Source organism: Miscanthus floridulus, chromosome 6 (assembly GCF_019320115.1).
Source record: "Miscanthus floridulus cultivar M001 chromosome 6, ASM1932011v1, whole genome shotgun sequence".
Classification (NCBI taxonomy): Eukaryota; Viridiplantae; Streptophyta; class Magnoliopsida; order Poales; family Poaceae; genus Miscanthus; species Miscanthus floridulus.
The window spans coordinates 111,473,300-111,494,814 of NC_089585.1; the positions used below are offsets into that span (position 1 = coordinate 111,473,300).

General features: G+C 45.7%; 2 protein-coding genes and 1 long non-coding RNA gene across 3 annotated transcripts; all 3 read right to left on the reverse strand.

Moving 5' to 3' along the window:
* Positions 1-643: 643 nt before the first annotated feature.
* LOC136459058 (triacylglycerol lipase SDP1-like) lies at positions 644-5,044 on the reverse strand. Its single transcript, XM_066458958.1, has 4 exons — positions 4,173-5,044; positions 2,843-3,706; positions 2,373-2,516; positions 644-2,247 (listed from the first exon to the last, which is right to left on the reverse strand). Exons 1-4 carry the CDS (start codon positions 4,722-4,724, stop codon positions 1,087-1,089), a joined length of 2,721 nt encoding a protein of 906 aa, XP_066315055.1. The 5' UTR covers positions 4,725-5,044; the 3' UTR covers positions 644-1,086.
* Positions 5,045-6,969: 1,925 nt separating this feature from the next.
* LOC136459059 (uncharacterized) lies at positions 6,970-8,095 on the reverse strand. Its single transcript, XM_066458959.1, has 4 exons — positions 7,871-8,095; positions 7,719-7,768; positions 7,306-7,387; positions 6,970-7,188 (listed from the first exon to the last, which is right to left on the reverse strand). Exons 1-4 carry the CDS (start codon positions 8,085-8,087, stop codon positions 7,121-7,123), a joined length of 417 nt encoding a protein of 138 aa, XP_066315056.1. The 5' UTR covers positions 8,088-8,095; the 3' UTR covers positions 6,970-7,120.
* A 10,328-nt stretch (positions 8,096-18,423) lies between these two features.
* On the reverse strand, positions 18,424-21,432 carry LOC136459060 (uncharacterized). The gene is made up of 3 exons (XR_010760130.1): positions 20,433-21,432; positions 20,215-20,317; positions 18,424-18,772 (listed from the first exon to the last, which is right to left on the reverse strand). It is a non-coding gene; the product is annotated as an uncharacterized lncRNA (long non-coding RNA).
* Between the last annotated feature and the right edge of the window lie 83 nt (positions 21,433-21,515).

A 21,515-nucleotide genomic window follows, 5' to 3' on the forward strand; every position in this document is an offset into this window, starting at 1 on the left:
AAGTGAAAGGGATTAAAATCAAAGTTCAAAGTTAAAGTATGAGTTGAGATCAAGGGGGAAATGTTAGAATTGATCTCATCCGTCTTGACCCAACGGTCGAGACGGACCCCTTGACCGCGTCCTGATCGGGGACGTCCAGCCATTTAGTGGCTAGTGGGCCCCCGTCGCACAATGCCTATAAAGAGGAGGTGGGGTAAACGGCTCGGGATATGAGGTTCACCGCCGCCACAGCCCCACTGTCCTAACCCTAATCCGATCCAGAGGGTAGCACTGCCAGCGGCGGGAAGCGCCACTGCCTCCACCACCGCCGGTCTCCACAGCTACACCAAACGTCGCTGCCCGTGCGCAGATCTTCACCGACGAACCAGCGAATGCAGGGAGCTCCTCCGACGGTCAGATGCTCCTACATCCCCTCTCTCTCTCTCTCTCCTACTTCCGAAGCAAACTCTAGGTCTATGTGATTCAATTAGAAAGGAACTCACCCACTGGATCCACTACTAGATGATCCAAACTATTTAACAGCAGTGACAGAGCCAGTTCGTTTTCTTCTAATATTTAGAAAAAAATAAAACATATCGTAGTCTCTGCATAGACTCCCCTCATAAATGGGTACACGTTTTGTTTTTAACAAGAGATTTGCATCGCAGATATCACATTCAGCACAAGCCTTATATTGCACATAAGATGACAATGTATCAAGGAAACCATATAAAATGGACTGATCCTCTCATATCTACACATCACGTAAGAGAGAATTATTTGGAGTCATCCTTGGTCTCATTACCATTGTTTTCACTACCTTTAGGATGATAAGACAACTCTTCCTTTGAGTATACAAATCGGCATTGGAAAATTTGCCCCGACTTGGCCAATTATTTGCACAATTCAGTTTGCTTATAAAGCAAACTGCCAACAAGGCATGGGATCGATTCTTAATCTTTCTGTGTGAGAATCCATGTTCATGTAAGATCCAGGTGCCTCTTGTATCCACAGTTTACTGGCTCTGAGGTAGCATCTGGTCATCAGGCATCTGCAATTCCAATTGAGATGACAACTGCTGCCTTAAAGCTAGAGGGAGGACAACTCTTAGTTACCAGCACCTGAGGCAACTTCATCATTCATAACAGCTGAATTGTCATCAGGAATCTTTGCTGTTTCCAGTTCTGTCTTTTCTGAAGACCCTTCAGGTAGGCTAATGGATGCCGGATGCATCTCTGTACATATATCAAAAATAGATGCAGTTTCTGGTTTGTTTGTGTTTGTCTCGTCTTCAGAATTTAAGGAAGAGGCACGATATAAATTTTCTTCCAGTGGGGACCCCTGATCTTGTAGATTATTTCTGCTCATGGGATCAGTTGCTCCATCATCAATGACATTTAGTTCCTTGTTATCATCATCAGAAACTGACACACCATCAACGCACTCCGTATGTACTGTTTCAACATCTGGTTCCCGAGTAGACCCTTGAGACTCAACTCCACCACTAGACCCGAGCAGAATATCCCTCCTTACAACATTAAACAAAATACCATTTTCAATCTTTTCAGGCCGCAACAAGTCACCTTCAGAAACCACGATACTTGTTGAAGGGCCAAATGCCGATCTAGGAGTAATAGTATCATGGATATCTAAAGCTGAATTGTCCAAGCTCCTATCGATTGCTTCTCTACTCACTGCATGAGCTGCGAAGGTACCAGCGTTTGGTGTCACAAGATCAGTTATGTCTTCCCTCGATGGAATTGTTCTGAATTCTGTGTCGATCTCAAGATTCTGAACAAAGCTGATGAATTTATTGGCTGAGGCTGTCCTCATAAGAGGTCCACCACTTCTTGTCCAAGAGTGTAAATCAATACTCTCAGATTCACTGTCACTGCTCTCGTGTGCACTTCTCTGAAGATACTGGTTTCTGGTAGATGTTCCAGCAACTCCTCCAGGTCCTTGAGGAGATGTAAGCATTTCTTCTTCAAGAGAACCAGCTGAATTCTCTCTTGCTATGAGATTCCAGGATGGAATCCTCCTAGATGGGCAGAACCTGATTGCTGGACCATATCCTTGCGATGCGGATGCTCTTTCTGCACTCCTCTTTAGCCTACGCAAGTGGTTCAGGAGGGCAACACATTCATCCAGTGCAAGCTCAATAGCACAATTTGCCCTGATGGCTGATAGCTTTTCCCAAGTGCATCGCCTACCTTGATTCGCAGCCTTCTGAAGCTCAGCATAAGACGGGTTCTGTATCATCTTGGAATACTGATGATAGTGGGAAAGAAATCATGTGTAAGTTTACTGATTACCATGTCAATAATTGAAATTTGCTTGAATAATGTGAAAAGAACATTTGCATGAAAGGAGAGAGAATAGGAAACATTGCAGACCTGCGCAAGAGTGGCTGGCATAACAACTGTAACATCGCCTTCCCAATCTTGAGCAAATAATTTAGCTAATCCTCCAAGAGGAAATCCAAGTTCCAGAACTTGATTACACCTATGTTTAACTTCCATCTCGGCAAGTTCAGCGAGCTAAATACAAGAAATAATAAACATGTATTAGTACATCATAACATGCCTGCAGATGATACTTTAGTAAAATGAACTATCTGACCAGAGTATCATCTATTATTTGCAGCAAATAATTCTAGCAGTGTAGTGGGACGTTATGCTACTTAGACATTAACATGCTACCATTCCTGGTATGTCAGAAGGCATGTCATATGACAACTGTAGGTAAAAGAAGAAATATCTTTATGTTTTACATGGATTGGAAGCATGTCCAATAAAAAGTATATCTGCATTGTAAGAGGAAATAAGACAAACTCAATAAAAAGAATACAACAAGGATGACATACCTTGGCAGCAAAGCTGCCTCCATAAGCCCTGACGATTTCCTTTAGTCTCAACAGCGGAGCTATGTGAGGATTGGCTTGGCTTACTATGAAATGATTCACATTGAATAGTTCCTTCAGTTGCTTCATGGGTAAATCGCTTTCTAAGCTCCCATCTCTCCAGCGGCGGGTTGGAGCAACAGTTCGTTCCTCCATGCCTAATAAGAATGGAGCATGGAAAGGAATGGTGTGACCGAATCTATCTTTTGCCATCAATTCTTGGGCCTCAAAAAGACCAGGAAAAGCACAGGATGCTGTTACTGCGCTCCAGATAAGAACATGAGGTGATGTTAAATAGTTTAGGCATCGAGGCGGCTCGTGCTTCCTTGGAGAACACACGGTGACAACAAGAATCCGACCAGTCATGTCATAAGCTTCTTGAAATGTCAAATTGCTGGTAAGGTTTCTCAAAAGCACCTGCAAGTGCCTTATATCATGAACAGCCCCTTGTGTCAAAATTCTTTTAACCACAGGAAAGATTCCACCCATCTGGTCAAAAAATTTCAGGGAATGCCACTCTTCAAAAAAGCTCTCCAGCTCAGGCCATGATCTCGTTGCTACTATAGAACACATTATCGAGCCAACACTTGATCCTGAAATTATCCTTGGCAAAAGTTTATGTTCTACCAAGGTTTTAACAACACCCACATGAAAGGATCCCAATGAAGCACCTCCACTTAGCAGCAAGGCTGTTCTACCAAAGGCATGTCTTGTCTCATGCATAAATGCGAGTTTCTCTTCAAGAGGCAACTCATCGGAATCAGAATCACAGACCATTTTCAGTTGAGTAGATACTTCCTCAATGTATTCCTTTATGAGTCTAGGCACCTGGCGAGCAAGAACATTACAACAAAATAAATTAATGACCAACATAGTGCTACGCTAGTGTTACAAGCTCTAACACCTGAACACTGGGTAGACAAAAGAACAACTATAAAGTGCAAACACAACATCCTGACACAAAGATGTGCCAAAGATGCAATACGTTCATAATGCATTTGTCATTGTCACTTGCAGAAATTGTAGGCTAAATGTTTTGCAGATCTTAATTTATAATATGTGATTACATTTTGTAACTCAAAAGGAATAGGATAGATAGCAGGTCCAGATATGTACAGATGGGAATTGTTCATCCCCAAATTAGAGTCACGAGTTTACTCTGATATGATAAAACGAGTGGTCAAGAAGATTGACGCACCGCTTCCTCCTAGCTAAACCATATGGTGGTCTCTCTCAGAGCAGTCATCAGATGGCGTCGACATTTCGTTCGACTCGATGGCAGAGGATTACGTACCTGCAGCCTCCCTTTGTGCAGTTCGGGGTTGCACATATTGCCGAGGTTCCTGAGCAGGTCAGCGCGCATGCAGAAAACGATGTCCCTGAGCGATCCCTCCTGGCGCCGGTGCCTGAGCTCGCGGAGCTTATTGCGGACGAGCTCCTCGTCGTAGAGGTCGGCGTCGCTGGCGCGGCGCGGGGTGGCCTCGCGCTCCAGCATCCGCGCCGCGTGCGCCCACTCCTCGTAGGTGAGCGCGGCGCGCATCATGTTCCGCCAGAACTTGCGGCGGTAGGCGGACTGCACCCTCGCCCGCAGCCCCGCCCTGCCGCGTCGGCCCCGCAGCAGGAGCGCGACGGCGCAGACGGCGAGCAGGATCCCGCGCGTGTTGTCGCGCGGGTGTAGCCACGCCGCCGCGACAGGCAGCGCGGCGCGCAGCGCCGTGGCCAGGCGGTGCCGCAGGCGCGCCGCGGAGCCGCAGAGCAGCACCCGGAGCGCGACGGCGCGGCCCAGCGCCGTGGACGGGCCGATGGCGAACGCCCCCACCGGCGCCTCGCTGGCGATGTCATCCATTTGGGTGGTGGCGCAGCGCTGCAGCGCAGAAGGTCACCCGCTCACGGCGGCCGCGGGCGTCTTGGATGGCTGTATCGGTTCGGATCAGAGCTAGAGCTGGAAGGTCGGAGGGAGAAGGCGAGTGTTGCTTGACTACAGCTATCTACGCACGAGCGTGTTGGATTGGAGTTTGGCAAGTCGGGAGGAGGCGGCGGCGAGAGAGGGGGATCACAAGAGGACGACGAGGAGTCGTGGGCGCGTCACGCGTGGGGACAAGGACAAGCCGCATGTGGGAGAGGGCCAGAAGGGGAGGCCGCCGTCTGAGTCAGGAAAACCAAAAGACGGGCGAGGAGATAAGGGAGGAGGAGGCAGCGCAACGTGACCAACAACCAGAGGCTGCCATCACGCAAAACTTTTTTTTTTTTTTTTTTGTCTTTTACGTCATTTCATCCGTCTTCCATTTGATTTTTATCGTTTACCCGCTCTAACCTATAGGGTCGGCCAGTGAAAACGTCCAAAATATTCTTCTCTCATACTCTTATCCTCTTCTTTCTCTCTCTCCGACTGGTGAAATCAAGATGTCGGCGTATTTGGAATGCAGTAGGCAAAGAGGGTCGGGCCGTAGGAGCGGAGGTGCGGCGGGGTGCCCGCAGCGGCCATGCAGCAGACAACGGAAAAGCCCATGGCGGGGTCGCGGGTGGCGGTGGCGAGGTGCGCGACGCTGGTGAGGGTGGATGCGGTCGCCCGCGCGGTCGCTGGAGTGGAGCTTGCTCGTCCCGGGGTGGCGGGGCAGCTCGCCCGCGCGCCGGTCGTGGTGGCTGGGGGAGCTCGTCGTGCGCCATGGCGGTGGCCAGGATGCAGCCCCCATGCCCGCCCGTGGTGGGCGGGGGGAGCCCGTGCGCGCGCCGGCACGGTGCCCAAGGGAGCTCGCCGCGCGCCGGGGCGGTGGCCGGGACAGAGCTCCCATGCGCGCCCGCGGTGGCTGGGGGGAGCCCGTGCGCGCGCAGGTGGCGGTTGCCGGGGTGGAGCTCGCCGCCTGTTGCTCCAGGCGCTGCTGCTGCAAGAGGTCGAGCTCGCCACGGCCGTCAACGTTTGCTGCGGATTGCCGTGCGCGTCGGCGTCAATGGCGACGCCCACGTTCGCACAGCAGGGAACGAGTGAGGCCAGAGAGAGCCAGAGGGAGGGCGAGCAGAGCTCGGCGCATCGCCTCAAGAAGCCCGCGCAGTCGGTTCCGCCTGGCGCGCCCCCAATGCTCCTGGGGCCGGCCACGCCGTGCCTAGGGCTAGCCGCGCCGCACGCGGCCGCACACCTGCTGGCACTGCCCGCGAGCTCGCCGCGCTTGCCATGGCAGCCCAGCCTGACGGGGTGCCGCGCGGCCTCCAATCCGACGTGTAGGGCGGCGGCTGACGCACGGGCACGGAGGCACGCAGAGTCGCAACCCATGACAGTTGTTCCGATCAGATAGAGGAGAGAGAGAAAAAATAAAATAAGGGAGGAAAAAAAGAAAAGGATTAAAATAAAAGAAAAAAATAAATCTCTGATGGTATTTTAGACTTTTTGCACCGTAAATTGACACCATTATCTGTGAAAGTGGACAGAATGACACGGAAAATAAGAAAGTTTAGCGTCGTGGTGTCGGAATGTGTTAAAACTTTTCAGTATCCCGTAGGTCAGGACCATTTTTCGGAAGGCTAAAAACAACTACCCATCCTGCGGGCAAGCACGGCAGATGGGACGGGTGGTGCCGCTGCCTTCTGCCGCGCGGAGCTGCGCAGATCCCCGGCGAATAGTACGTTAGCGATTATGAGGTGACGTTGGGATGGGCGCGGCCTCGAGGTCGGCCGCCGCAGGCGGTTGCTGGTTTGTTGCCCTCTCGGCGCTGGGGGAGACGGTGACGGTGTGGAGGTGGAAGGATGGGGAAAACGAGCGCGAGACGCGCGCAGATCTGGGAAAGGGAAACCGTACAAGGGGACACGTGCCCTGGGCCTGGGCGGTGGCTCGTCCGAGTTCGTGAGCTGACTTTTGGGGAAGACGCTGAGAATGAGCTTGGAGCGTCTTGTTTACTGTCCCATAATATAATCAGGTATCACGATAGACTCGTACAGATATAGCAATATTTCCGGTACTGCAATAATTTGCATCTACTAGAATTTCTTCGACAAGCCGTTTAGTAGTAGATTGTCATAGCCTCATAGGAAGGCCATGCTGACGGTGAAACTTGACCACCATGTACGGGAACACAAAACTCGAATAACGTAGAGACATATTTCAACTCAATTTTGGCTGTGTGTTGCTTCATTCATGGTTTAGTGAGAAGGCATTACAAACACGATGTCCATCAATTATATCTTACAATTTCATTTTCCAGGTATTCTCATCCATCTTTAGTTGCAGCGCTAGTAGAGTACTGATGATGATCAGGGCGCTAGAGGACCACGTTTATCCGGTGAAGAATCTTCGCCAAGACTGCCATGGAAGAAAACACCTGCGGAAGGGGGAAAAACTGTCAAAGTTTTGTCACATTTTCCACATGCACGCCATCGGGGGCAAGGTCTGAATTCGTTATCCCCAAGCTAAAGTGACACGGAAGCATATCACTTACCACACCCTTGGCATGGAACATAATAATCTTTCTTCATTACAAGACCAGAGCCTCCACAGACTTCGCATTTCTTTTGTGCGATCTGAACAATCAGGAAAGAAACGATCACGAATAAAGGATAGTAACGTGATCAAATGCACAGCAGCATTGATGGAACTGACAGAAGTTCAGTTAGCAAAGTCTCTCAGGAAATCATCTAAAAAAAGACTGACAGCAAATTTCGGCAGACAGTGGTTATGCAACTTTTGCCTAAGGATAAAAAAGAATTAGAGTTGACATGAATAGTACAATTAACAAAGGCATTTTCTGTCTCTTGGTCCCAAAGGACAATTCCTTCAGCTCCAGGGCAAACTTAATTTGGAAAAAAAAAACAGTACGGTAAAAAGAGCGAGAAGCAACAGGGTAGCACTCACGATTCTTTTGCCGAACTCGACCCCTGCAACGACGGAAGGCATCACCCCAGCTGCACGAACGATAAGCAAGAGCCGATGTTGTCAGACAACTGAACTCGTGGAACTGGCAATACGCAACTCGCTCGAGCGAGGAAACAGGTACACGGACCGACCTACAGCACCGACGACAATCTGCCAGGTGATCTGCGCGGGCGGGAGCGGGGCATCGGCGGCGGCCGCAACGGAAGCCCCGTCAACGGCGCAAACGCTGGTGGCGCTGCCTCGGCCCGCGGGAGCTCGCCACGGGAAGAGGCCGCCGCGGTCGGTGCCGACCAGGCCCGGCAGTGGGCCGCTCCCCAGCAAGCGCGCGGGGTAAGCGCGCGCCTGCATCGCTGCGTTCTTAGAGCATCTCCAGAAAAAATAGTCTCCAACAGTTTGGCAAAATAACTTGGTATCAATAGCAACTTAGTAAATCTTTCCTCCACGCGCGTAAATATACGCGCGCGTATACGGCTTGGCATCTGGGGCTCTTCGTTTCTTAGCGGGGCTCTTCGTTCGCTTAGCGAGCCTCTTCGTTTCGTTAACGGGTTTTTTTATTTTACCAAGTCAAAAATGCTAAACTCTTGGAGATGAATTGTTTTTTTTATTTGGTATATAATTTTAGGAGTCGGTAAATCACAAAATTTGCTAAGTAAAATTTGACAAACTCTTGAAGATGCTCTTAGCTGCTCCCGACTGCTGGCTCTGGCTGCTGCTGTGCCGCACGGTCGGCCGCGAGCGCGGCTCGACTCCTCCGATACTACAGTTTGCGGTCGCGTGAACGACTGAACGTGCACTCGTACGGGATTTTGTGGTGGACACTTGTCTAAAACCGGTCGTTGTGCCAGTGAGCAAGGGACCCCAGCGCTGCCCCGCGACGCACGCACGTCCACCATAAATAAATTCCAATGAACCTGTTGCCAATTTGGCCGTTGAAACTTTTCTTTTGCGACGTGGCTAGCGTCCGGATGGACACACGTCCAAACGCCCACTCAGCCTGCATAGCTACGACTCACACGTGCACCTCGCCCTCGACGTTGTGCCCGTCGCTCCTTGCGTCTGGATGGATGGCCGCGCAGCCCGCCCCTGCCTCGCACGCACACCGTGCCCCCCGCTGTGCCCCACTCCTTCTCCTGACCCTCTCCTCTCTCTCCGTGTGGATGGGACACGGGAGCCGGCCCCTAGCTCGCTGCGCCCCCATCCGTCGGTCCTCAGCTCTGTCGCGCCCCATCCCCTGACGTCCGAGCCGTGTGCCCATCACTTAATGTGCCCCCGTGAAATACTTTTGTAGGATCTCTAGTTAGCCTAAAGGGGGGTGAATAGGTCTGTCAAAACAAACACTTAAACTTTTATCAAATTCAACTTGCGGTACTGTCGCTCTGACCTAGCGGCACTGCCGGGCCAGAACAGCGGTACTGCCGCACCTACAGACAACTTCGAGTCACAGTTCAAAATTAGTGAATGTAAACTTGAATCGGAGAAATTTCTTAGCTTCCTGCAGGTAAGAGATTCACAGATCGAGAGCTAGAAGTGGTAGTAACACAACACATAAGTATATCGACCACAAACCTTAGAAATCACCTCAACAACAATATGAAATACAAATGATGTAAATCAAGCACAGGTGACACGATGATTTAACCCGTGGTTCAGCTCGCCACCAAGGCTTGTTTACGTCCACGTTATTGAGGTTAGCCACTAAGGCTCAGGGCTTTGCAACCTTTCTTCGTTCTCAAGTTAAGAGACTCAACTCTTAAGATGAGGGATGAGTTTACTAGCTTTAAGAGTTGGTTACAAACCTCCCGGGGCTGCCACACAAGTTGGCAAGCTCCACGGGCGACGCTCTAGTGGAAGGTCCTAATATAGCTAGAGGGGGGGTGAATAGCCTATTTAAAAATCTACAAATCAACTAGAGCAATTTGATTAGTATAACAAATAGCGAATTATAAACTTGCTCTAGCTCTACAAGGGTTGCAAGCCACATATTCAATAATTCTAGTTGCTATGATCTCTAGACACATAATTTGCTATGTCACTACTCACTAAGAGTTCTCACACTTGCTACACTAAAGAGCTCCACTAGATGAACTTAAAACAACAAAGCAAGCTCTCAATTCTAATTATACTAAAGAGCTTGCTACAACTAGTTTGCAAGAATATAAATGAGTGAGTAGGGTGATTATACCGTCATGTAGAGGAGTGAACCAATCAGAAGATGAATACTAAATCAATCACCGGGAGAATACCAAAGGGCAAGAGACAACCAATTTTTCTTTTGAGGTTCACGTGCTTGCCGGCACGCTAGTCCCCGTTGTGTCGACCAACACTTGGTGGTTCGACGGCTAAGAGGTGTTGCACGAACCTCGTCCACATAATTGGACACCGCAAGAATCTACCCACAAGTGAGATAACTTAATGACACGAGCAATCCACTAGAGTTACCTTTCGGCGCTCCGCCGAAAAAGGCACAAAACCCCTCACAATCACCACGATCGGAGCCGGAGACAATCACCAACCTTCGCTCAACGATCCTCGTTGCTCCAAGCCGTCTAGGTGGCGGCAACCACCAAGAGTAACAGTGAATCCTACAGCGAAACACGAATACCAAGTGCCACTAAATACAATCACTCAAGCAATGCACTTGGATTCTCTCCCAATCTCACAAAGATGATGAATCAATAATGGAGATGACTAGGAGAGCTTTGGCTAAGCTCACAAGGTTGCTATGTCAATGTAAAATGGCCAAGAGAGTGAGCTTGAGCCGGTCATAGGGCTTAAATAGAAGTTCCCACGAAATAGAGCCGTTGGCTCCTTAGTTCACTGAAAAACAGGATGACCGGACGCTCAAGTCAAATCGATCGGACGCTGGACCCAGCGTCCGGTCGTGCAATGTGTGTCACGTGTCTCGTGCTTCAAACGTTGATCGCCCGATCTCAATGGTCATCAGTACTTTTAAGTAGTGACCGAACGCGCTGCTTTGAAGTGACCGGACACTGAATCTCAGCGTCCGGTCGTTTTCAGTAAGCATCCATTTGCAAAAATCCATAACCAGACGCGTCCGATCATGCTCGACCCGACTCACCCAGCGTTTGGTCACTCGGCGTCTCCTCTGTGCATTGCCACATCAGCAGGACCGGACGCACCCCTCCAGCGTCCGGTCACAAAGTGACCCAGCATCTGGTTAGAGATCGACGCCAGCGTCTTTGCTGCTTCTACTGATCGAACGCGCCGATCCTACCGAGACCAGCGTCCGGTCACTTACAGTGACCTCCGTCTTTTCTGTATAGAGCGCCGGTGGCACCGTCAGACTGTCCGCACTCTACGGGCGGACACTCCACCGATGAAGTTTGTAACCCTTGCTCAAATGTGCCAACCACCAAGGGTATCACCTTATGCACATGTGTTAGCATATTTTCACAAATATTTTCAACGGTGTTAGCACTCCACTAGATCCTAAATGCATATGCAATGAGTTAGAGCATCTAATGGCACTTTGATAACCGCATTTCGATACAAATTTCACCCCTCTTAATAGTATGGCTATTGATCCTAAATGTGATCACACTCGCTAGGTGTCTCGATCACTAAAACAAAATAGCTCCTCCTATTTATACCTTTGACTTGAGGCTTTTATTTTTCTCTTTCTTCTTTTCTAAGTTCAAGCATTTGATCATCACCATGCCATCACCATCATCATGATCTTCACCATTGCTTCATCACTTGAAGTAGTGCTACCTATCTCATAATCACTTTGATAAACTAGGTTAGCACTTAGAGTTTCATCAATTAACCAAAACCAAACTAGAGCTTTCATATAGCCAGCTAGGAACAAAGCTCCAAGAGTAATAAACACAACCGCCGGCCAAAATGTGAACCAAGTGCTCTTTTGAGTTGAGAAATCAAAGGATCTGCTCTCTAATCGTGTTTGGGACCTTTTTCTCTCAAGGATTGATGGGAAATTCAAAGAGAATGCTTGGGAGCTCAAGGTCACCAAAGGAGGAGAGAGAGAAGGACACTCTTCTGTTCTTGGACGAGCAGAATGAGTAAGAGAAAAGAAGAGAGACGTTGGAGAGGAAGAGAAAAGGTATAAGTACCCCCCAGCCCCAACGATCACTTAAGTCATGATAGTGCTATAGCTCAAGTGCGGCAGTGCCTCTCTCTAGGTGTGGCACTGCCACATCAGTCAAGACAGCAAGAGTAAGAGTGAAGCATTGGCTGTCTTGGCTGAGTAACTGAGGATGTATGTGTAAGATTGAGCACTTGATAGCACATGTTAGCTTAACCATTGTGTCTCCCTTTATAGTACGGCTTTTCTTATACTCAAATTCAAAATATAAAATAATTTAAATCTCCTTTGAGTTTGAAACCATCAACATTTGTAATTGGGGGCTCCTTCGTTTCGTGTAACAACCTTGAACATAGATTCCCTGCTTGTCATCTTGATAAATTTCATTAGTTCTCTAATTGCGTGAACATTATCACCAAAACCCACAATTAGGGCTTCATTGCACTTTCAACTTTGCAACATAAAACACTTGGATGCGACATACGTCGAACACAGATGAAACATTTAAAATATACTATTTCAACATATGTGTGAAACATATGCAACATCCAAATAAAACAATTGCAACATGTATGTAAAACATATGCAACATCCAAATAAAACACTTGCAACATGTGTGTCAAAACATATGCAACATCTAGATAAAACACTTGCTGCAACATATGTCTGAAACAGATGAAACATTTTTTCAAAACGCTTGCAACACACCACTAAAAACACTTGCAAAATATGTAACATGTGCAACATCCCGATCTAGTTTTCCAACATCCATATATAACAATTGCCACATATCTCTAAAACATCTAAAACATTTAAAACATACATTTGCATCATAGGTTAGGGGAAGGCCAGGGCTGGTCGATTCTGGTCGTCGGGGTGGGATCCAACGGCGCGCGAGCACCACCAGCACCAACCACGCTCGTGGGTGCCCTTAGCTCGGTCAGGGAAGACCTAAGGCATCACGACACGTGCGCCCCATTGGCATGGCCGATGGTGGGCGACGAACGGATGGCGAGGTAGCGAGCGGCGCATGTGACTAGAATGTAGGTGAGCGATGCAGGGAGCGAGGCTGCCCGACGCGCCCGAGGATGGGGGAAAGGGCACGTCGTGGTAGCCTGATGAGCACGCGGTGGGGGAAGAGGGCGGACGGATGAGCGGCCACGCTCCTTTGGGGCCGAGCGGATGAGCATACGAGGGAGTGAGGGTTTGTTTTTTTGTTTCTAAGAGAGTGAGGCCCGTACCTATGGAGGTTGAAGCCAAATATGGATGGGAGTTATGGATGGACACCCATGTTGGATCATTATCGTTTCATTTGTGTGTCTTGATTTTTCTTGGCTTCCAAGTTCTAACCGTTTACTTCCCAATAGCACTGCTTTCATAGTTTCATGGCCCGGTAGAGCGGATAGAGTAGCTTCTCAAACCAAACACCCAAGTTGATCAACATATGTGGTGGTATGTGCATTTTTTTATATCGGCTAGATTATCATGTTTTTGGGAGCACGCCAAAAGGATTTTCTAGGAACCACGGAAGCAAACTATTGTTATCGGAAAGGGAAATATGGTACATTTACCACCACACAAGTTGTTTTGTTGCAAATAGCAATCCCTCTAGTCATCTCTCTATGTCACAATAAACCACACTCACTACTTATGTCCTCATCGAGTTCTATGTTTTTTCTAAACATAGAGTCAATAAGACTTTATTTAGATCTTATGGTCTAAATTTAGTTGGCTACTGAATTTCATATCATTTAGCACATTTAGATCTTGTTTGGATGCATGTGTATCCACTCCAATCAACATGTGTTGGAGTGGATTGAAATGGAACCTAATTTAATTTCACTTCAATCCAGTTCAACACATGTGGATTGAGATGAATACATGCGCATCCAAATAAGGTCTTATGTGGTTCGATGAGCTAATGATTTTTTATGATGTTGTTTAAACTTTAGACTAACTCCGCCTATGTTGTCTCAACATAGCAGGTCACAAGCCCTGGTAAAAGAGGAGGGTTGTGATAGGCATGGCGAGCCAACGTTAAATCTAGCCATTCTAATGGAGATGAAACCTAAAAAAAACCGTTGGGGCGTAACCCTCTTAGCGATGCGCCATATCGAAACCTGAGTATGGTGTTAAATGAGCAAGGGTCGGGTCGTCACCCCCGTGACGCGCCGTGTCGCGATCTGGGCACGGTGTCAAGTGAGCAAGGATCGGGCCGTCGCATCCTTAGTGGCGCGCTACATCAGCGCCTGGGTGTAGTGAAAAATGAGCAAGGGTCTTCGCATCCGAGTCGACGGGTGCGAAGGGTAAGGAAGCTAATCGAACCAACTAGGATCCGTTTAGGTAGTTTGAATGTAGGGTCGCTTACAGGTAAGTTAAGAGAATTAGTTGATACCACGACTAGAAGGCGTGTACATATATTATGCGTTCAAGAGACTAAATGGAAGGGTCAGAAGGCGAAGGAGGTGGACAATACATGTTTCAAGCTTTGGTACACAGGGATAGTCGCGAATAGAAATAGAGTAGGAGTTTTGATTGATAAGAGCCTCAAGAATAGTGTGGTGGGAGTGAGAAGGCAAGGAGATAGGATTATCTTAGTCAAGCTTGTCATTGATGATATGGTCTTGAACGTAATTAGTGCGTATGCCCCCAAGTAGGCCTCGACGAGAGTGCTAAGAGACAGTTCTGGGAAGACTTAGATGGCATGATTAGAGCTGTACCTAGTAGTGAGAAGCTTTTTATAGGAGGAGATCTTAATGGGCATGTAGGTACTACAAGCGCAGGTTTCGAGGCAGTTCATGAAGGTTTTGGGTATGGTAGTAGGAATCAGGAGGGGGAGGAAGTTCTGGACTTCGCGGTAGCTTTTGACCTGATGATAGCCAACACTTTCTTTAAAAAGAGAGAATCCCATCTAGTGACCTTCAGTAGCGGACAACACTCTAGCTAGATTGACTTTGTCCTCGCAAGAAAAAAGGACAAACAAGCATGCTTGGGTTGCAAGGTGATACCAAGGGAGTGTGTTGTTTCTCAACATAAGCTTTTGGTGGTAGACTTTCATTTTCAGGTGTGTGCCCGTAGGGATAAACAAGCTAAGATTGAAAGAACAAAGTGGTGGAAACTGAAAGGGGAGACGTCAGAGGTATTTAGAGAAAGGATTATCAAAGAGGGCTCTTGGAAGGAAGAAGAGGACATAAATAACATGTGGGAGAAGATGGCAACCAACATTCGGAAGGTGGCCTCAGAGGTGTATGGAGTAACCAAAGGAAGTGGAGGCGAGGCTAAAGATACTTGGTGGTGGAACAAGGAAGTCCAAAGGGCTATTAAGGAGAAGAAAGAATACTATAGACGCTTGTACCATGACAGGAGTGTGGACAACATAGAGCAGTACAAGGTGGCAAAGAAGACTGCAAAGCGAGCTGTAAGTGTGGCAAAGGGTAGAGCGTACGAGGATCTTTACCAACATTTGAGTATGAAGGAATGAGAGAAGGACATTTATAGGATGGCTAGGTTTCGTGAGAGAAAGATAAGGGACTTCAACCAAGTTAAGTGCATTAAGGATGAAAGGGAGCATCTCTTGGTGAAGGAGGATGAGATCCGACATCGATGGCAAGAGTATTTTGTCAAATTGTTCAATGGTGAGAATACAGACCAACCTTTCAGTTGGATGACTCTTTTGATGACACCAATAGGCGCTTTGTGCGGAGAATCCAAGAATCTGAGGTCAGAGAGGCATTGAAAAGGATGAAAGGAGGTAAGACGATGGGATCGGATGGTATCCCAATCGAGGTATGGAGATGCCTTAGGGATATAGCTATAGTATGGCTAACCAAGTTGTTTAACCATATTTTTCGATTGAACAAGATGCCTGACGAGTGGAGGAGAAGTATATTGGTACCGATCTACTTATAAAGGGGATATTCAAAGTTGTACTGATTACTAGGGAATTAAGTTGATGAGCCATACTATGAAGCTATGGGAGAGAGTTATCGAGCATCGCTTGAGAGCAATAACGCGGGTCTTTATGAACCAATTTGGTTTCATGCCCGGAAGGTCAACCATGGAAGCCATTTTCTTAATAAGACAAATTATGGAGCGGTATAGGGAGAAGAAGGACCTACACATGGTTTTTATTGACTTGAAGAAGGCTTATAATAAAATACCAAGGAATGTTATGTGGTGGGCTTTGGACAAGCATAAAGTCCCAACGAAGTACGTCGGGCTCATTAAGGACATGTACAACAATGTTGTGACTAGTGTTCGAACAAGTGATGGAGACACGGATGACTTTCTGATTAGGATAGGACTACATCAAGGATTAGTTTTGAGCCCTTATCTGTTTGCCTTAGTGATGGATGAGGTCACAAGGGATATACAAGGGGACATCCCTTGATGTATGCTTTTCACGGACGATGTAGTGTTAGTTGATGAAAGTCGGACAGGAGTGAATTAGAAACTGGAGTTATGGCGGGAGACTTTGGAGTCCAAAGATTTTAGACTCAGTAGAACTAAAACTGAGTATATGAGATGTGACTTCGGCACTACTACTCGGGAGGGGGAAGATATTAGTTTGAAAGGTCAAGTAGTGCCTAGGAAGGATACCTTTCGATATTTAGGATCAATGCTATAGAGAGACGGGGATATTGATGAAGATGTTGGCCATAGAATCAAAGCAGGGTGGATGAAGTGGCGCCAAGCATCTGGTGTCCTATGTGACAAAAGGGTACCACTGAAGTTAAAAGGCAAGTTTTATAGGACGGCGATTAGACCTGCTATGTTGTATGGTGCAGAATGTTGGCCTACGAAAAAGATGACATGTTCAACAGATAAGTGTCGCGGAAATGCGTATGTTGCGTTGGATTTGCGGTCATACAAGAAGGGATCGAGTTCAGAACGATGATATACGTGATAGATTAGGGGTAGCACAAATTGAAGAAAAGCTTGTCCAACACCGTTTGAGATGGTTTGGACATGTCCAACGGATACCTCCAGAGGCACCGGTGCATAGTGAAATCCTAAGCCAGGATAGTAATGTGAAGAGAGGCTGAGGAAGACCGAAGTTGACTTGGGTAGAGGCAATAAAAGGACTTGAAAGGATTGAATATACCCAAAGACTTAGCCTTATATAAGAGTGCTTGGAAAACAGCTATTCACGTGCCTGAACCTTGATTGCTTCTACTGGGTTTCAACTCTAGCCTACCCCAACTTGTTTGGGACTTAAAGGCTTTGTTGTTGTTGTTTAAACTTTAGACTGTATTTTTAGACCACCTGTTAGAGCCTGAAGAGCTCAAGTTTAGGGTATGTTTGGTTTGAGGACAAGGTTGTATGTGATATGTGTATCCATGGATATCTGGATATGGTTATCCATGTAGCGTGTTTGATTGAATGGATAGGACGAGCCATTTTTCTGTTTGGTTGGGTGGATATCTGTTGGATGGGACGAGACAGACCGAGTCATTTTTCGGTTTGGTTGGATAGACGATGATAGTCATGTTGATTATGTCATACGAGACCCACTTATCATTTATTTATTTATTGTCAAAAATAACCATATAAGATCTTATTTTGAAGATTTAATTAAAATGGATACAATGATTTAGTCGTATCACTAATTAGATAAATGGTTTAGGAGATAACATCGTTTCACGGTTGCATGCAACCATTGATTGTTGCTGTCATATGAGGAAGACCCATGCCATGCAACGGTGGATGAGCTTGTCCGCCATTTTTTTTTTGTGGCAAGCGTATCCGGGATCTTATGAGAATATTTCATATTCTGAATATCCATGTCCAGTTTCTTCATCCAAACAAACAACCCTCGTCCCATAAAACCAGACACACCCTGACCTAGGGATCCAAATAGGATCTGAGTACTGTGCTAGCCGAGTCAAGCTTATTTTGATGCTTAGATTATGTTTATTCATCATGATGCAGTCAAGAGTTTTAGCAGACAATAAAAATGTGTGGCTATGCTAAGCATGTAAGCCTTTTTCATCGGTGGCCTTTCATTTAAAGCTCTAAAAACATTACTAGACAAACACGTGGGCCTTGCAACCGCATGTCTATGATAGGGTTATCAAATGCTAGTTCCTCCGTTACAAATGATAGTAAGTAGTTCATTTTGATTCTGTTTCTAAGTCAAATTTTTCAATACTTTAGGAAAACATATTAGTATCTAAAAATTCAAATAAACACGCTATTGGGATATATTTAATGAAACTAATTTTACATTGTAAATCTTGATACATTTCTTCATAAACTTAGTCATGTTTGATTTAGAATAAAGCTATACTAGTATTTAGAAAGGGATTGTGAAGGGGTGCCATATGACCCTTAAAACAATGCAAGCACCATATTAATACTTTCGCGACCCTCAAAAGTCAAAGCAATGCAAGCAGCAACCGCATACTTTCTCCGTACTGATAATTCAAATCGTTTTGGACAAGGCTTGAAAACATTGAGAATATAAATCATGAATAACTTTTTAGCTGTTGAGTTTAAAAATGTAAAAACCATATGAATAAATTTATCTTGAAAAGTACTTTCATAAAAATATACATATATCAATTACCAATAAATATTTTTATAAAAATAAAGAGTCAAAGTTATACTTTGGATACTGTGTCGCTGTCTAAAACAACTTAAATTGCCAATATGGAGGGAGTATTAAACTTCATGACCCTTAAAAAATGCAAGCAGCAATTAAAAAAAATACAAGCAGCAAGTGCAATATTTTGGCCGGTATGGCGTCTCATGAATGATTATAAATAACGTTTGGTATCACTGTAAGACCTGTTAAAATGAAAACATTTATTAACCGCCAATGCAAAAGATGACAAAATTGTAATCCTTGATGGATCCATTCCCACTTCATTCGAATTGTCTTTAGTGTGTACATTGATATGTTTTCCTACCAACTTTTAGTCCTCATCGTCTCCATATGCGTCCTGATTTCTTTTGTTCTTGCATGCGCCTGCAAAAGTGATATTGGTGGTGCTAAAAAGCTTTAAAGAAGTTCTAAATCGACAAAGTCACTACCATGTACCATGTGAATAAGCGTTAAGCAAAATTGATTGATACTCCTGGTACACTACAGCATGTCTATACTGCCACCTTCTAGGTTACACATGTTAGTATGTTACTACCTCCTGTCAAAAATAAGACATTTTTTCCCATGCATATAGTGGCAGGGAAGCATATAGTCGCACAGCTATCATAAGCGGAAGTACCTAAAAAATCAACACAGCCCACACAAATGGCAAAAAAAAAAGGTCGATTAGTAGCAATGAACAGTCATCCCAAACACCCTAAGTTGCAATTTCTGGTTGATATCAACCAGAAATAGGCGCCCGTCATGTTTAGTGCTAGATTATGAAATTTATGCTACAAGGTCCCAAAGGTAATGAAATTGATAGACCAAGCACAGTTTGCGGAGTGAGACAACAGTCTTTAGTCCCACTCAGCACAAAACAGGTTGCTGAAAAGAATAATCAAGATACTCAAATAAATTGATGAGATTGTTCTACACTCCACGAAGAGAAGTTTGCACAAAAAAGGCAACAGGAGAGACTGAATGCAGTGGCATATTTTCCACAAATTACTTTATTAGAGAGGTAACTTTATTAATTCAGAGTGTTAATGGCACATGGAAAACCCCTATCTTGATGTGCCGTGTAGTGTATATCACGGGCAAACCAATTTGCCCAAAAATAAGAGACCAACTAACTCTCACCGATTATATTGTACACCGACAAGAAGATACTCCGTCCGTTCCAAATTATAAGACGTTTTGGCTTTTCTAGATTCATAGTTTTTGCTACATATCTAGATATATATTATGTCTAGATACATAGTAAAAGCTACGAATCTAGAAATACCAAAACATCTTATAATTTGGGACGGAGGGAGTACAAAGTTACAACTGCATATCCCCACCATATCAAGACCAAAATTTATTTTCCTATTAGATTATAGCAATTGTTTCTACCCAGTAAAATCATTAGCTCTTTTTGTCACGACAGCAATATGAATCAGGAAACCCTATTTTTTGTTATAGCAAAAAAAAGGAAACAAAAGACAAATCAACAGACATGGAGCAAGATTGCTTGTGCTTTTTGCTCCAAATATTGTCTTGTAACACAGTGGGATTTGCTAATACATCAGTATATTATGTCCAGTTTAGTGCGACAACCAATACACTATTTCTCTCGGCTAAGACTTAATGGCCAACTGTCCAGATTAAAAATGAAGAGAAATATTCTTGTGGACACTAATGATCTGATTGTGGTCATAATCATGACTGATGACAACAACTTACTTTCACAGAAGTTGCAGAACTGGGTACGTCAAACATTCAGATTGCCATCAACTAAGTATAAAAAAAAGGTGATAGAACATAGGAAAATATCCACTGACCGCTGGTGCTCCTTAGAGCGCTCAATAAACTCGGCAGCGATATCACCACTTTGATAGGATGCAAGAACAGCCCTGATGTCAGAAGGTCTTACCATAGCAACATCTACAGATTTTTTATGTGTTATAAATATTGCCAAAAAAAAAGAAAAATTAGCAAACTAGACAAATGGAAAAGCCTGACCTAATGGGATGAACTAGATAAAGTTCCCAATGCTTACATTCTAGAAATGGAATAAGATCAAGCAGTTGAGTGTCATCACTTTCAAGCTTCCAAGGTTTAATTTCCACACAATTTTCAGGCTGCAGGCTTGACTCTTTAGCATGAGCACTGATATAAAGAACTTGAGCAGGATTTCTGTTCAGCTTTGACAGATCCTAGTAATGACATCATAAAGGGTCAGTCTTGAAAAATCAATGCAGAGTACATAATGCCTCTTATAATGTTATTAAGATCTTACAATTACTACCAGGAGAAACATTTACCACTCAGAATTAGAACAAGACTAACCACTGGAAAGACCACTCAATGGGGGATGATCAACAATAAGTAACTAGTGAACATGGGAATGATGATTGTATCATCATGAATAAAGTCCCCTAGTTACTTCCAATATACAACGGCATAGAATTTCAAAATTGGGTAGTGCATGAACTGAGGATTGGTTCTAGAAGCTTGTCATGCAAAATTACAGAAGATTCGTGTGCATGATGAAAAGTTACAACAAAGCAAAAGAAACAACAGGCAACTCATCTTAGGAAGTCACTGAATACATCTTTGGGCCATGGGAGAGGATCTGGAACACCAAGCAAGTGCTGCTTTTTCATATGGCTTGTGGCACACAAGTGATAGACTACATATCTCTTAGCACAACAAGGTCTGCCTCATCCCACCAAATTCTCTGTCATACGTCTGATGGGAGACACCAGCCTAGAGCTAACGGGCCGAGCAGGGCCCAAGGAGGGGCGTCGGGCAGCCCCAGCGTGCCCTAGAGGGGCTGCGCGCGCCAGGGAGGGGCGCCATCGCCCTCGCCGCCGTCATCTTCCGGAATGAGTTACCGTAATAGAGAGTTTGGTTAGTTATGGAAGGGAGAATCCAATCTATAAGGATCTCTCGTATAGTTGCTTGGGATATAAGTCCACTAGGGAATATAAATACAAGGGAGATGTAATCAATCTAATCAAGTAATAGAAGAGCGTTTGCTCCCTCCTACCCCTCTCTCCCTTCCCTCTCCTGCGCCAGCCGCCTCTCTCCCTGCGCCATCTCCTTCTCCTCTCACCCCAAACCCTAGCCGCCACCTCTC

Coding starts and splice junctions, on each gene's coding strand:
- LOC136459059 (XM_066458959.1), bottom strand. CDS start 8,087: ATGCAGGCGCGCGCTTACCCCGCGCGCTTGCTGGGGAGCGGCCCACTG. Junction 7,388..7,718: donor TCGAGTTCGGCAAAAGAATC/GTGAGTGCTACC, acceptor CTGATTGTTCAG/ATCGCACAAAAGAAATGCGA. Junction 7,189..7,305: donor TGTTCCATGCCAAGGGTGTG/GTAAGTGATATG, acceptor CCCCTTCCGCAG/GTGTTTTCTTCCATGGCAGT.
- LOC136459058 (XM_066458958.1), bottom strand. CDS start 4,724: ATGGATGACATCGCCAGCGAGGCGCCGGTGGGGGCGTTCGCCATCGGC. Junction 3,707..4,172: donor TGCACAAAGGGAGGCTGCAG/GTACGTAATCCT, acceptor CTTGCTCGCCAG/GTGCCTAGACTCATAAAGGA. Junction 2,517..2,842: donor GAGGCAGCTTTGCTGCCAAG/GTATGTCATCCT, acceptor TCTTGTATTTAG/CTCGCTGAACTTGCCGAGAT.